The sequence below is a fragment of the Mesoplodon mirus genome (genome assembly GCF_964341445.2).
Source record: "Mesoplodon mirus genome assembly, chromosome: 7".
Taxonomy (NCBI): Eukaryota; Metazoa; Chordata; class Mammalia; order Artiodactyla; family Ziphiidae; genus Mesoplodon; species Mesoplodon mirus.
Window position 1 is genome coordinate 2,748,403 of NC_138983.1, and position 14,289 is coordinate 2,762,691.

Here is a 14,289-nt window from a genome sequence, read left to right on the forward strand (position 1 = left end):
CTGAACGCGGCCCCCAAAGACACGCACCCGTCCAATCCCTGGAACCTCACTGCGAAGAAGTGAGGGTTTTGAGATGAGGGCATCCCGGATTACCCAGGTGGACCCTAAACACAATTACAAGTGTCCTTAGAAGGGACAGGAGAGGAGAGACACAGAGAGGAAGGGCCACGTGACCACGGAGGCAGAGACTGGAGGGATGTGGCCACAAGCCCAGGGATGCCTGGAGCCCCTAGAAGCTGGAAGAGGAAGGAAGCACCCTCCCCTGGAGCCCTGGGACACCTTGATTTCAGACTCTGGCCTCCAGACTGCGAGAAAAGAAATGTCTGTTGTCTTAAGCCTGTGCCATCACCCAAAACACCAAGTGTGTTTGTTTGGACGAATCCTTCCTGAGCTTGTTCACAGCCGGTGGCCTGTGTCCAAGCCCGACCATGCTAGCAGGAGCCTTGACTACACCAAATGGCTGCTACTCAGCCATTTCTGCCCTGCGATGTGGGCAGCTTCACACAGTGCAGCCTCAACCCAGCCCTGTGGCCCTGGGCAGGCCGGTGCACCTCTGTCTCTCAGTGTCCATGTCTGCAGGCTGGAACCTGGTTTTGTCACATCTCGGGTGCGTCACGGGGACTCAGTGAGGAGCACACGTTGGGACGAAAAGGGAGTGGGGCGGGGATCCGGTGGGGGCGGATACGGGAGGTCCTGTCGTGAACTGTTCCTGTTCGTGTGGTTCCCATGGCCACCATGCCATCCGAGGCTCAGGACAAAATCGTCCGACTCTGGGACCCAGAGAGGGGACCCAGTGTTGCCCAGGCTCCCCGGGGGCAGATGGGGAGTGGGGACCAGAGGAGGGTCTCCCCACTCCCCAGTCCCCACTCCCCAGCAGCGGGGTGTCCCAGGCCGAGGGCCTGTCTGCGGAAGGCGTGTCTTAACGGAGGCATTATTATTATCAGGAATGGCCAGGCCAACACCTCAGGAGACAGCTGTCATTCAGTGGCTAGAGTGTTACTCACAGTTCCCCAGCGGAGGGGGTGCGCCACCGGGGACCACCACTCAGGGAAGCGCTGTCGGGTCGGGGGGCAGAGGCAGGGGGCTGTGTGGTCAGGAGCCTTTATGGTGGTTTCCGCGGGAAGGAACGGTGAGTCAGGGTGAGCAGGCTTAGGGTTGTCTGTTTCAAATCATCTCAGGGGGCTCTGTGGCACAGGCGCTGTCCCTGGCTGTCTGGGACCTGCCCCTGGCTCATGGGGGCAGGAGATAGTGGCCCTGAGTGCTAGAGCCCGATAGGGGAGGTGGTGAGGTGTGGGCTGTGCCTTGATGGGTTTGCATCTGCAAAGCAGGCTGCGGGCAGTGGTTTGCTATCTAGGAATTGGCTAACCGTGGGAGGGGCAGCCCCTGGGGGGTCAGGAGGCCCCAGAAGTCAGAGCACAGGAGCACAGAAAATAAAAGACGGAGTCTGTATAGGTAGGTGCTGTGAACCGCTGGGGGCGAGCGGGCTCGGGTCTGAGGCTGCACTTTCTGCTTCCTTTCTCCCTTCTCGTTCCTACTCTGGGGCCTTGCATGGCGAGGGGCTCCCAAGGGGCTGCCCTGGGGAGAGCGGGCAGAAGATCCCGGACTGGGAGCTCGCCGCGCACAGGAAACCGGACCCCCTGGGTCGGCGCTCAGCTCTGTTGCCTCCCGTGTGGATCTGGTCGGGAAGTTTGCACGACATCACGTATGTTACGTGTTTGACCCCGTTGTTACATGTACAACGCGTAGTGCAGACTTAGCATGTGTTGGCTTTCTTGCCTTTTGTACCACTCCAATGATTGTAAAAAGGGTTTTAAAGATTTGGGCCTTTCCTCTCAAAACACTCCTTCATAAAATCACCAAGCCCAGGATCACACGAGCGGAAGCCCCGCAGTCCACAGAGCTGAACAGCCCCTCCAGCTGGTCCCTCCCTCCCCCCGGCCAGACTGGGGCGCAGGGGTTCCGGAAGAATTGTGCAATTCATGAAAAAAAGATAAAACTCGAGTGGATTTCCTATTTTAGGTTGACTATTTTTGTGGTGTTTTTCCAACTTCGGATATAATTAAATAGCTGAGGGGAGAGTGTGGCCTCAACACAACGAAAACAAACGATATTTTAAAACTTTCATCCCAGTCGGGGGTGGGGTCTGGTGAGGGGGCATCTCCCTTGGCCCCGGGACGAGAGGTTGCCTCGTGCCCGAGCAGCCTCCCCTCAGGTCCCCGAGGAGGAGGCAGCGTCCCACACCCTTCCCGGGAACGTCTGGCTGCTGAAGCCAAGCAGTGACGTGCCTGTCGCTGGGAGCGCTGTCCTGGCCAGATCAGCCCCGGGGGTCCTGGGGTCCTGGAGGTGGGGCTCGGGTGGGCACTGGCTCTGGCTCTGGGGGTTCAGCCTCCTTGGACCCGGAGCTGCCTCCCCTCCCAGCCTGACTCAGGACGGGCTGAGGTCTGGCTTTGCCTGAGGGCAGAGGGGTGCAGGCGGGGCAGGGAGGTGAGAAATGAAGGTGTCCTTGCCTGGGGGGAGCCTGGAGGCTCACCTGCCCGCTCAGCCTGGGGCTCCAGCTGGGAGGATGGTCACCCCGGCCCCAGTGTCCTCTGGAGTTAAAGTCCAGTGTCAACCTCTCCCCAGGACCCAATGGTCAGTGCCCCAAGGCAGGGGACAGTGTGAACTTGGCCAGAATGATGGGACTTGAACTGCACACTGAGGAGGTATGCAGGTGAGTGAGGGTGGACCCAGGCTGGGCGGGGGAGAACGAGCGGCGTCCACCCCGGCTGAAGACGTGTGGGAACTTGTCCCGTCTGCACTGTGGCCAGCCTGACCCTGGGCTGTCCCGGAGGGGAGCCGGGGCCTGCAGACGCTTCAGTGCAAAGGGTGGCCTGGCTCAAGCAACAGGTGGGGAAGGGCCGAGGCTGAGGCCCTGGAGGCTGAGGTGGGAGAGTCAAGGCCTTTGAGGAGGCGGAACTGTTCTCCACAACCCCCTGCTCTGCCTCCAGTCCTGGGTCAGACCAGCAGGGTCTGCTTCTCCAGTGGCACCGGTAGTGGCCCTGCATTGTGCCCGAGTCCACACAATGGGACAGGCCCCCGGAGTCCCCAGGGCTCAGGGCTGAGACCCCCGTGCCCAAGTCCCTGCTCGCCCAGCCTGCCACCAGCACTTGGGGGGCTGTAAGGAAACCCCACTGCCCCCTCAAACTTCTTCAGGTGGCGGGGCCGTGTGCCTGGAAGGGGGGACTTGGGGTTCCAGACTCCCCTGAGCAGCCCCGGGCAGCCATGGGTTCCAGCTGGACCCCTGGGAGCCTGTCAGACTCGGGCAAGGCAGCTGTCTCCCTCCCAGCGACTCGGGAGGGTTAGTGAGGACCGGTGAGGACGCACCAGGGCCTCCGTCACAGCGTCAGGCTCTCCAGGGACTTGGCAGGTGGGTGTCCAAGTGAGGCCGCCAGGCCCTGAGCCCACAGACCTCCTCAGTCTGTGGTCTCTCGGACCACCGGACGGGGGCCAGGCAGGCAGATCCAGCCTGGAGAACAGCGCCGGCCATCTGACCGCACACCCGCTGTGTGACCTGCTTCCATGCCCAAGGCCAGGGGTCCATAGAGACCCCAGAGGATGCTGCATTTCTGGGGCTCCTCAGGGAAGGTGTACCTGGTCCGTGGAGCCCAAGAAGGAGGAATTTAGAGCCCCCTGAACATGGGGTGTGGTCTCCGGGAGGGAGGGAGCTCCTGAGGGCTGCTGAGCTGTGTCTGTCCCAGACACGGCAAAGGGGTCTGGGGGCTGAGGGAGGGTCGGGGCAGCCTGAGTGGGGTTGGGGGCACCTGAGCCAGCCGTGGTCCCGCTGGTGGAGGGACTGTGGTCTGGGGTGGGGGGCGGGGTCACTACTTGCCTGTCTTTCTGCTCCGTCTCGCTTAACCCCTCTGAGCCTCAGTGTGCTCACGTTTAAGATGGAGTATTCCAGGGCTTCCCTGGTGGCGCAGTGGTTGAGAGTCCGCCTGCTGATGTAGGGGATGCAGGTTCGTGCCCCGGTCTGGGAAGATCCCACATGCCGCGGAGCGGCTGGGCTCTTGAGCCATGGCGGCTGAGCCTGCGCGTCCGGAGCCTGTGCTCCGCAATGGGAGAGGCCACGACAGTGAGAGGCCCACGCACCACACACACAAAAAAAAGACAAAAAAAAAAAGACATGCAATCATTTGAGCATTGATGCCACAGCGCTGGCTCCAAGATCAGAGAACACTGACCACATGATCTTCCGGTCCATCACTGTGGTTGTGGCCCTTTGTGGGTTGGTGGGAACTGGAATAGTAATCTGGTTTGTCCATCTGTCCACCAAGAAAAATGCCTTCTTCATCTACAGCCTCAATCTGGCCGTCGAAGATTTCATGAACCTTTGTTTCCAGACTGTATCCTCTGTCCGCCAAATCCTGAAGCTTTTCCTTTACTATCCCTTTCACCTGCATGATGCCTTTATGGTCCTGAGGTTCTCCCTCTACTTCACTGGCCTGGGCGTCATGGCCGCCATCAGCTCCCGGCGCTGTCTGTCCTCCTTCTTCCCTATTTGGTATCGGTGTCGTTGCCCCAAGCACCTGTCAGGCAACGTGAGCGCCCTGCTCCGGATTCCGATCTTTTCGGTTAATATACTGAGAGGTCATGCCTGTGGTCAGTTATGCATCCCAAGGACAAGGTTCTGTCCTGCACTTACGACCGCCACCACCATGTGGGTCATCCTGCTGTTCTCCATCCTGGGCATGTCCAGTCTGCTGTTGCTCCCCAAGTCCAGGCGAGCTCCCAGCAACACTGGCCCATAGGCTCTACCTGGTCCTTCTGTTCTCGGTCCCGGGCTTCTTTCTCTTTGGCCTGCCCCCCTGCATCATCAGGTTCCTCGTGGCTGACATGAAAAACCACACTCTCAGCGACGTCTGCATCCTCCTGTCCTGCATCAACAGCACGGCTCACCGTGCTATTTACTTTTTCATTGGGGACCTTCAGAGACAGCGGCTGAGGGAGCCCCTCAAGGCGGTCCTCCAAAGAGCCCTGGGTGAGGAAACAGAGGATGGTGAGGATGGGAAGGTGCCCCTGACCGGCAAGGAGGAGAGGGTGGACCTCTGAAGGATGGGGGGCTCCCAGTGGATCCGTGTCCCTGGGGCACGGTCCCTATCATCTCCTGCTGGTAACTATGCCTCGCTGCCAGCGGGACAGAGCTCCCCAAGTCAGCACCCCCAAATAGCTCCCTTCCCAGCCTCCTCTTTGTGAAAAACGAGAATAGCCAGAAGCAGAATTTTTTGTATGTATATGAAACCAAATGCACACATTTGAGCCTTTTGAAACCTGTTAAATTATCCGTCAGAAAGTTTGTGAAGTCACACTCACCAACCTCAGAAAGTCAATTTTCACCTCTGACTTACTGTTAAAATTCTGCTCATTTTCAGTTTTGGAAAACAAAGGCTGCTAAATTCCTTTCGGATGTAGACTGGTCCTTGGAAATGACGCACCCTTGTCCTTTGCCCATTTTTTCCAGCATGTTCTAGGGTCTGAATACAGTGTTTTATTTTCTTCTTCCTTGACTTTTAATGGATTGACCTCGTGGGATGTACTCTCTCTCTCAAAACTCTCTCCTTTTTGGAATTCCAGCGAAATAAAGATTTGTTGACCAATGCTGTCTGGGGGCGGGGTGGGCAACGTCCAGTTGGGTGCGGGTTTGGCTGCGTCAGTAGCTCACGCTGCAGTGACACTCAGGTCTCCGCGTGGTCCCCCCAGGCTGCTTTGACTGTTGAGTGAAATGTTTCGGCCAAAGCTTGTGCGACCGTCCAACCGAGAGGAAGGTGCCGGTGAGTCTTCGCTCTCAGGAGCGACCCCAGGAGATTCCGAGTTAGCTCTGGGTTTGACATGAGGCTTCACTGCCCTCCCCAGGAGCTGGGGTGGGCGGGCTTGTCTATGTTTGGGTCTCAGAAAAGAGCCAGGAGCCCACACGACGAGCTGGAGCTGCAGATAGGAACCCATAGCTCCTCATTAGCCAAGCTCTGGTGACAATCTTTTAACGGGAGGGACACTACCCAGTAGCTGGGGGGACACTTCCTATAGCTGGGGGACACTACCTTATAAATGGGGGACCCTACCCTATACCTGGATGACCAGTGGCCAGGGTCCTGGGGTCCCTGAGTGCAGGAGGCCCTTGCAGAACAATGTCCAGGACGCTGCCACTGACCCCACGACTGGCTGTCCTCGGTGTCCACGCTCCCCCATCTCCCTTCCCTGGAGCAGAAGCCCCCCCCCCCCAGCACACGTGGTGCAGGAGCCGTGGCCTCAGGAGGGTGTGCGTGGCTGGGGAGGGGGGCGGCAGACAAGAGGATGTCTCGTCCCCCCGGAGGACCCCCGTGGGGTGCCGACACCTGCACCAAGGGGCCTGGCCGTCACCCTGGGTGACAGCCAACCCAGAAGGTGACAGCACCGTGTGAGCTGTCACCCCTCGGCTGCAGGACCCACGGCCACGTCCTCTTGAGCTCATCCGTGTCACCACCCATGAGGGCCCAACGCTGGGATGAGACCCACAGGGTCAGGGAGGGCTGCCCGCACGGGATGCACCCATCCACTCGCCGGCCGTCCTCAAAACTGTCCTCAAGTTAGGTAGATACTCATTGGCGTACCTGGGCCACATCGGCTCTAAGAATAGCTTTTACTGCTATTTTGTTTTCTTTCCCGATTCTCCCGAAGGTGAAGGACTGAATTCTCCTTGAAGCGTAAACTTTTCCTGTTTTAGGAGAAACACCTTCACGGGGGTCTTAATACATACGTGCGGGCTGCTGTAACAAAATATTGATGCCACAGACCTGGTGACACATAAACAAAAGGGCACTGCTCACAGCTCTGGAGGCTGGAAGTCAAGACCACGTGTGGGCAGGGTCGGGGGAGGGGCCTCTTCTGCGTTGGGTCGGACACTTCTCACTGGGTCCTCACGTGGCACAGGGGCCAGGGGCTGCCTGGGGTCTCTGTTATAAGGACAGCGATCCCATTCGTGGGGCTCCACCCTCAGGCCCTCATGACCTGCCAGAGGCCACACCCTCACATGGGGGGGTTAGGATTTCCCATATGTATTTTGGGGGGATGCAAACATTCAGACCGTAGCACTGGGATTTGGGTCCACAAGGCCAAGACTCTCTTCTGGAAGAGGAGTCGGAGACGGTAAACAGGATGCGGCTTTGCATCGTGGTGTAAAAGGCTGTCTTTACGTCGAGTGACTTTACATCACTGAAAAGTGGCCCTCGGTGGGGTGAGGGAGAAGGGGTTATTCTGTCCCCGAGCCTGCGGGAGGGGTTCTGGATTCCGGGGGTGGGAGATACAAAGATGGCGGCAGCCTTCGGGGAAAGAGGGCAGGGTGCCCTTGCTCCCTTCCCTCGGCCCAAGCCTGGAGTCTTATTAATACGTCCCTGGGTGTTGGTGTCACTGTGGGAAGTTGAGGAAAGGTCTGTGCATGTGCTTTGCAGGCCCAGGGCCTGCAGTAGCATTGCCAGGAAACGTGGACTTAGATCCAAGGAGCCATCGTCCAGAGCCTGGGCCCGGGCCACGGCCTGAGGGTGTGTGCAGTGGCCGTTCCTGTTTGGAGGACCTCGGGGCAGTAGCTAACTGGTTCAGAAATGGGCATATGACCCAAGTGAGCTAATCCAGGGCCTGTACTGAAGAAACGGGGAAGGCACATGTGCTAATCTCCTGCTGGATCTGAACTTGGGAGTTTGCAAGACTGGAGTCACAAGAGGAAGCCAGCGCACAGAGACAGAGTCAGGTGAAGAGAGAAACAAGTTCCAATGACATGGCACAAACCCTGGGTCCAGCCAGGCCTGAAGCTGTCACTCCCCCAGACCACTCAGCACGTCCATCAATAAATTCCTTTCCTTGTTCACCAGGTTCTTTTCTTGGGTAAGGCTTTTGGTAACACACACGCAGAAAGTCCAAGCTGATGCAGTTTGTAAATATTCCTGGGGATTCTTAGGAATTCCTGGTGTTCCAGCAGAATGGGGGCTGAGCTGTGTTGCTCAGGCCCAAGGCTGGACCTTCTGCAAGGCCCGCAACCAGAGCCCAGCTCTCTCCTCCCGCCCACACTGGCATCGTTCCACTTAACCTGGGTGCTGACCCAGGATGGTGAGACCGAAATGGGAGGAGGAGGCTGGCAAGGACGGCAGGCAGCTGGCCCCCCCAGGGGGGTCTTTCCTTAGGGCAGCACATGGTGGGGGCAGGGATGGTGACCGGGCAGCCTGCCCCGAGAGCATGTGAAGCCTTCCTTCCCTGGTGGCACAGGATGGAGGCAAATCTACATCCCTGAAGGTTTAGGTCCTCGGAATGACAATGACGGTGACCAGGAAAGAGAAATCAGGGAAATGGGCCAGTTTATAGTGAGAAGAATCATACACAAGGACAGACGAAGAAAAGGAGAAAGGGCTGCTTTGCAAGACTACAAAGATTGCAAGGGTGGGTGACGGGTGGGGACAGTCATTCTAGAACCACCCTCCACCCCCCAGGGCCTCCTCCATCCCTGCCTGGAAAATCCTCTTTCAGCTCAGGTGACACTCAGAGGAGATGCTGCACAAGGGCCAGAGGGGCAGGGGAAGGCGCTCACTTCAAGAAGAGGGTTTACATATAGTAGTCTGTGTATGTCCATCCCAATACCTGCTGTACAGCACAGGGAACGCTGCTCAGACTCTGTAATGCCCTATGTGGGAAAAAGAATCTAAAAGAGAGTGGATATATGTATACTATGGCAGATTCACTTTGCCGTACAGCAGAAACTAACACAACATTGTAAATCACCTATACGCCAATAAAAATTAATTAAAAAAAAAAAGAAGCAGGTTTAAAATCGCATCCTCTTGTATTTCAGCCTTTTTTAAAGAAACTAGACCGAAAAGATCCCTCTCCTTGAAATACGTCAGATGGGGCTTATCGACACGCCAGCCGCTCCTGCACAGTCACCAGCAAGGCAGACGTAGCACGCGCATCCTCGCGGGAGGGGAGCCCTCTGCGCAGGACCCGGGCTCAGTCCACGCCGTCCAGGTCCTGACGCTGTCTGCTCTCCAGCTGGAGAACCTAGAAGAGAAGATGCAGCGTCACCACGAGGACCTGAACGGCTAGGCCGTCACGATGCACCGATGCACCCGAAAAGAGGGTCGCGGTCACGGGACTGAAAAAGCAGGTCCTCGGACAGCACCTTCAGTGATGAGACGTGGATCCAGAGTCCGGAAGGATGTGCCCTGGCCCGGGCACGGGGGTCACTGCTGGGCTAGAAGACTCCAGGTGAGTTCCATCTTTGCCCACATGTGTTTTTCTCCACTTGAGGGTCTTTGCACACCCTCTGAACCCCAGGCCTGATGTGAGGGAACCCACTCCTGAGTGTGTACTGGTGGAAGCGAGGCCCCACGGCTGACTAATACTTGGCCGGGGGGAGAAGGCTGTGCTGTGCACTGTGGGGTGTTTCAGCGGCATCCCTGGACTCCGCCCACTAGGGGCAGCAGCAGAGACCCCTCCCCAGGTATGACAACCCAAACTGTCTCCAGACATTGCCTGGCGACCCCTGGATGAGGGCCACGGCCACGGACGTGCAGTGTTGCTTGCGTCCCATCTCAGTTTGCACATCATCTCCTCATGGATGCTCCCCGCTCCCCACCGGCTGGCTCCGGCCGCTGGGCTAGTCCGTCACTAAAGGGATATTGCCTATAAGCTTAAATTATACATAATGGCCCATCTCTGGCCCAACCCTGCCTCCCAGGTCATGAACATTAAGCTAAAATGCCTTTGTTTAGTTCACAGGAAACATCCTGACCAGGCCCACCAATGAATGGCTGCAGGGAGGAAGAAAAACACACATCCCCTCTGGAGCCAGGAAACGTTTGACTTTAGTCCCTCCCCTTTTAGTATAAAAGAAGCCTGAATTCTCAGGCAAGGTGGTTCTATTCTTAGGTAATTAGGGGAATAAATGAAAAACAGATGGTTTAGAAGATGTGAAGCCAGTTGGATGCCCTAGTAGTCTAGAAATGACAGTGACTGGTACCACACTGACACAGTGCGGTAGCCCCTAATTTTAGCATCCTCAGCACAGCCCAAAATAGCTCATGCTCCGATTGACCTGAAACATACTGGATCCTTTGCAGAAAGAAGGACGCTAAAAAATGCCACTGTATATATTAAAAAGCTTCTCAGTCCTCAATGGAAATGAGCTGATATTCCCTCAACAGACATTTAACAGGGAGAAAAACCATTTCTGCCTGATTTACCTGAGTTTCTATGCAGCGGAACTGCCAAGGCCAGCGGGTGTTGTACAGAAACGGCCGCAGATCGAACCTGTTGTCGTCTGGGCTGTAGCTCTCGGCGTGATACGCGGGGGTCAGTGTGGTCATTTTGTGTCTATTCATGGAATACTTCGAGAAAAACCGCTTCACTTTGTCGGCCACCTGGGAGGCGAAGGAGGCACAGGGCCTGATGCTGGCAAAGTCGGAAAGACCCCAGGCTGGTGTTCCCGGCAGCACTGCCCTGGGCTGTGCCAGCTAACAGCACCCACCCCCGGCAACACGGCTGCGTTTGAACCCCCCGAAGGCAGGAGTGGATCGGTGCCACTGCTCGGGCTGGGGCAGCGGGATGAGCTTTGAAGACACGGGCTCCTGACTCCAGCACCCCAGAAGCTGCATCAGGAGCCCCGGTCAGGGGTCCCGGGAAGATGTATCTCACGAGGCTTCCAGGCGGTTCTGCGGGGACCACTCTGTCTGTGGGCTTCGGCCCTAATGAGCCTGACAACTCACGGAAAAGCAGCGATATTCCAACCTCAGAGTTTGCCCTCTGCCCCCCAAAGAGGAGGAGGAGCTTGCTTGTTACGATGGGGTCCAGCCCCACTCAGACAAACTTAGCCAGGGCAGGAGGAAGGCCCGGGCTGCTGAGAGCCTAAAACTGGACCGTAGATCCTTAGAGAGAGAGAGTGTTCTCATTTTAAGGTCACACTGTGGCCACCTGCTCCGGAGTCAAATCCACCCACAAGGTGACCTTACCTGCCGACTCCCCGAGGACACTGCACGTGGCTTACCTGTCTGGGGGTGCAGACGTCCTTCCACATGTAGACGAGTTTGCAGAACATGCTGTAGGGCCCCATCCTGGTGATCTTCCGGAGCCTCCCGTAGACCGACAGCTCTGCGTAGGTCACTCCCATGTCTTCCTGGGGACAAAAGAGATGCGTCTCATGAGTGACAGCAAGTCAGTGCTGGGGGACAGGTTAAAACTTCTGCTGGAGATGGAACCGAGGCCCCCCCGACTCGCCTCATCACCTCCCTCCTGGCTCCAACCTCGAGAGACCTGAATTGAACACTGAAGGCCGGCAATGGATGACGCTGAGCCCTGGGCTCCCAGGCCAGGAACCCAGCGATGGAGCATGGCGTGTTGGGGCAGAAAGGAGGCCATGAAGGAACCCAGCAGCAGGGAGGTGGGGAAGAAGCACAGTGACAAAGCCACCGCCGTTACCTCGTCAGTCTGGGACACCCGTCCATGGGCCAAGGGCTCCAGCTCGGCAGTGGCTGGTGCTGCCAGGATGCTGCGGCCAAGACACACAGAGGTCAGTCACAACACCTGCGTTATTAACTCAACAGATACCATGAAAGCACCAGCCACTGCTCAGCCCGAAGACGGAGGGATACACAGACCGCCCGGCCTTACGACGGCGGGAGAAGGGTGGTGAGGGGAAGAGGGAAGCAGCGGCTGCCTGATCTGGCCAGAGCCAGGGCGGCACCGACGCGAAGGAAGGGGCTGCCTGGTCTCGGGACCCCAAGCGCCCCTGAAGGGCAGGACTGTTTCCATCAGGAGGTGGGAGCTATGGAAGGTGGCTGAGTGGGGCGAGGGTGGCCCGGGGCTGTGCCGAGACGCATACCCGGTGGCTCAGGGGCCCCAGCTGAGGCCTCGAGGGCGCACACGCACCTCTGCAGGGCGGGAAGGTGGAAGCGCTCCATGCAGAGCTGGACGAAGGCTCTCAGGTCCGTCTTGCTTATCCCGCCTATGGGGTTGATGTCTGCGCTGGAGCAGTCGTACTTGGTCAGGTAGCCGAGGAGGCTGCAGCAGGAGAAAGAACGTGCAGTTTCCATGCAGCAGACCCGAGGGGCTGCAGATTCCATGAACCTGGGGGCCTGGCCATCCAGTCCCTGGGCATCCGAAGACTCGCTTCCTCCAGGGCCCTGGGGCCAAGGCTTGGCAGATTCAAGGGTCTTGGAGAAGCCTGACGTGCTGGGGCAGACTGGGGATAGAGGAAGAGGCTACGGACAGCCGAGGAGGAGTGTCCAGCAAGCCAGACGAGACGTCTGGGCCGGGAAGCAGCTTGGGGACTGACCGGCAGCCACCTGGAAGCGGCCCATCTGGGAGGGGAGGGCTGGGGCCAGCAGAGTGCGGAGCTGAGGGATGGAGGTCCTTGACAGGGAGGGGCAGGACCTCAGTGCACGTGGACGCTGAGCCGACAGCAGCAGTACCGCCTCCCCACTGCTGGACGCCTCCTGTGGTGGGCAGAGTGGCCCCCAAAATGCCCACGTCCTAATACCCGGAACCTGTACACATACACATACAGGGTGAAAGCAACTCCGCAGATGAGATGAGGCTGAGGACCTCGAGACGGGTGATTACCCTGGATTATGGGGTGGGCCCTAAATGCAATCACAAGGGTCCTTAAATGTGGAAGAGAGGACTGGTGGGCAGGGGGCGTCAGTCAGCCAGTGGGGGCTGTGGCCACAGGAAAGGCGCAGAGATTCTGCACCATTGGCTCTGCAGACAGAGGAAGGGGCCACACGCCAAAGGATGCAGGCGCCCCCAGGAGCTGGAAAAGGCGAGGAACAGCTTCTCTCCTGGAGCCTCCAGAAGGAACCGGCCCTGTGCCACCTTGACTTTGGCCCAGTGAGATCCGTGTTGAAACCCTATCCTACCGAACTGTAAGATAATTCATTTGCGTCTTGAAGCCACCGACTTTGTGCCCACTTGTCACCTCAACCCCACGACACTCACCCCTTCGATGCATCCGTCCCTCTCCACCCCACCACCACCACTACCATATTCTCGCTGGACCACTGGATGACCGCAGCTCTTCACCCACGTCCCAAGCTCCCCCTGTTCCAAGGCCATTGCTGACCTGTGCTGTGGGTACTGTTTGGCCTTTGTCCCACCTGCACTCACACGGCTGACCTCTCCCCACTTTTCAAGAGAAAAACCAACCACTCAGCCCTCCAGGCTCCCACGAGGGTGCAAAGCCGGGGTGTAAGACCCTCTGGGTCCCAGACAGGGGGGATTAAAACCTGCGCCGCCCTGAGCGGGGCTCCTTCAAGCAACCCCGAGGTGGGTGTAACATCACTCCCTGTCCCGTTAAACGGATGGCTGGGCTTCCCTGGTGGCGCAGTGGTTGAGAATCTGCCTGCTAATGCAGGGGACACGGGTTCGAGCCCTGATCTGGGAAGATCCCACAGGCTGCGGAGCAACTAGGCCCGTGAGCCACAACTACTGAGCCTGCATGTCTGGAGCCTGTGCTCCGCAACAAGAGAGGCCGCGACAGTGAGAGGCCCGCGCACCGCGATGAAGAGTGGCCCCCGCTTGCCACAACTAGAGAAAGCCCTTGCACAGAAATGAAGACCCAACACAGCCAAAAATAAAAATAAATAAATTAAAAGAAGGCTCAATGTTAAAAAAAAAACAAAAACGGATGGCTGACGGAAGGAACAGGGTCCGGTCCGTGGGCAAGGGCCAGGATTTACAGGCCAGAAGAGATCATCGTTTTCACCTGACCCCTGTGCCTCTTTCCTCCGTCGGCTGCTCTCAAAGATGCATCAGGAGCCAAGGCAGAGTGTGGGAGACACAGACCCGGCCGGAGTGGCCGTGGGTCAACTAGGGGACTCATCCAGAGCAAGGGCACACACACCTCTCATCCACGTTGGCAGATCCAAGCACGAGAAGTCTGCCTGGGGCGCCCCGGGACCAGAGGCTCAGCTGAGCGAACAGGTAGGCAATGACCATCCTCACCCGCGCCTGCACCACAGGAGGGGAACATCATCCGCGTGGGGCGGGGGTGGGGGACGTGCATGCTAACACCGCCTCCCTGCCGCTCGGGGCAGGGGCTCTCCCAGCAACCTCAGGAGGACACGAAAGTTTAAGTGATGCAGGAGCTTCCAGCGTCCAGAGGGGCCGGGAGCCCGTGGTCCCCTCACCCGCACCGTGGGCTCCCACGCTCAGCCACAGAGATGGAAGAACCAAAGCCCAAGGCCGCGGTGAGACAGCGCTGCGAAGCCAGCGGGGGAGACCGTGGTCCCTCCTGTCACT

The 14,289-nt window shown here is 58.1% G+C and overlaps 2 protein-coding genes across 4 annotated transcripts in view; one reads left to right on the top strand and one right to left on the bottom strand.

Moving 5' to 3' along the window:
• Positions 1-4,029: 4,029 nt before the first annotated feature.
• Positions 4,030-5,483, top strand: LOC309808986 (mas-related G-protein coupled receptor member X2-like). The gene is given in 4 exon segments (XM_082629572.1): positions 4,030-4,746; positions 4,749-4,781; positions 4,784-5,017; positions 5,409-5,483. Coding segments are annotated over 4 exon segments (813 nt in total). The 5' UTR covers positions 4,030-4,223; the 3' UTR covers positions 5,432-5,483.
• A 2,884-nt stretch (positions 5,484-8,367) lies between these two features.
• NADSYN1 (NAD synthetase 1) overlaps positions 8,368-14,289 on the bottom strand; it is a 33,095-nt gene continuing 27,173 nt past the window's right edge. The window contains exons 15-20 of one of the 3 annotated variants that reach the window (XM_082629543.1): positions 13,892-13,998; positions 11,920-12,051; positions 11,470-11,539; positions 11,039-11,167; positions 10,239-10,415; positions 8,368-9,054 (exon numbers count right to left, since the gene is read on the bottom strand). In XM_082629543.1, coding sequence (XP_082485669.1) covers positions 9,004-9,054; positions 10,239-10,415; positions 11,039-11,167; positions 11,470-11,539; positions 11,920-12,051; positions 13,892-13,998 — 666 coding nt within the window. In that variant the 3' untranslated portion in view covers positions 8,368-9,003. The remainder of the gene's footprint in view (positions 9,055-10,238; positions 10,416-11,038; positions 11,168-11,469; positions 11,540-11,919; positions 12,052-13,891; positions 13,999-14,289) is intronic. The other 2 variants (XM_082629544.1, XM_082629542.1) reach the window with 2 other exon arrangements.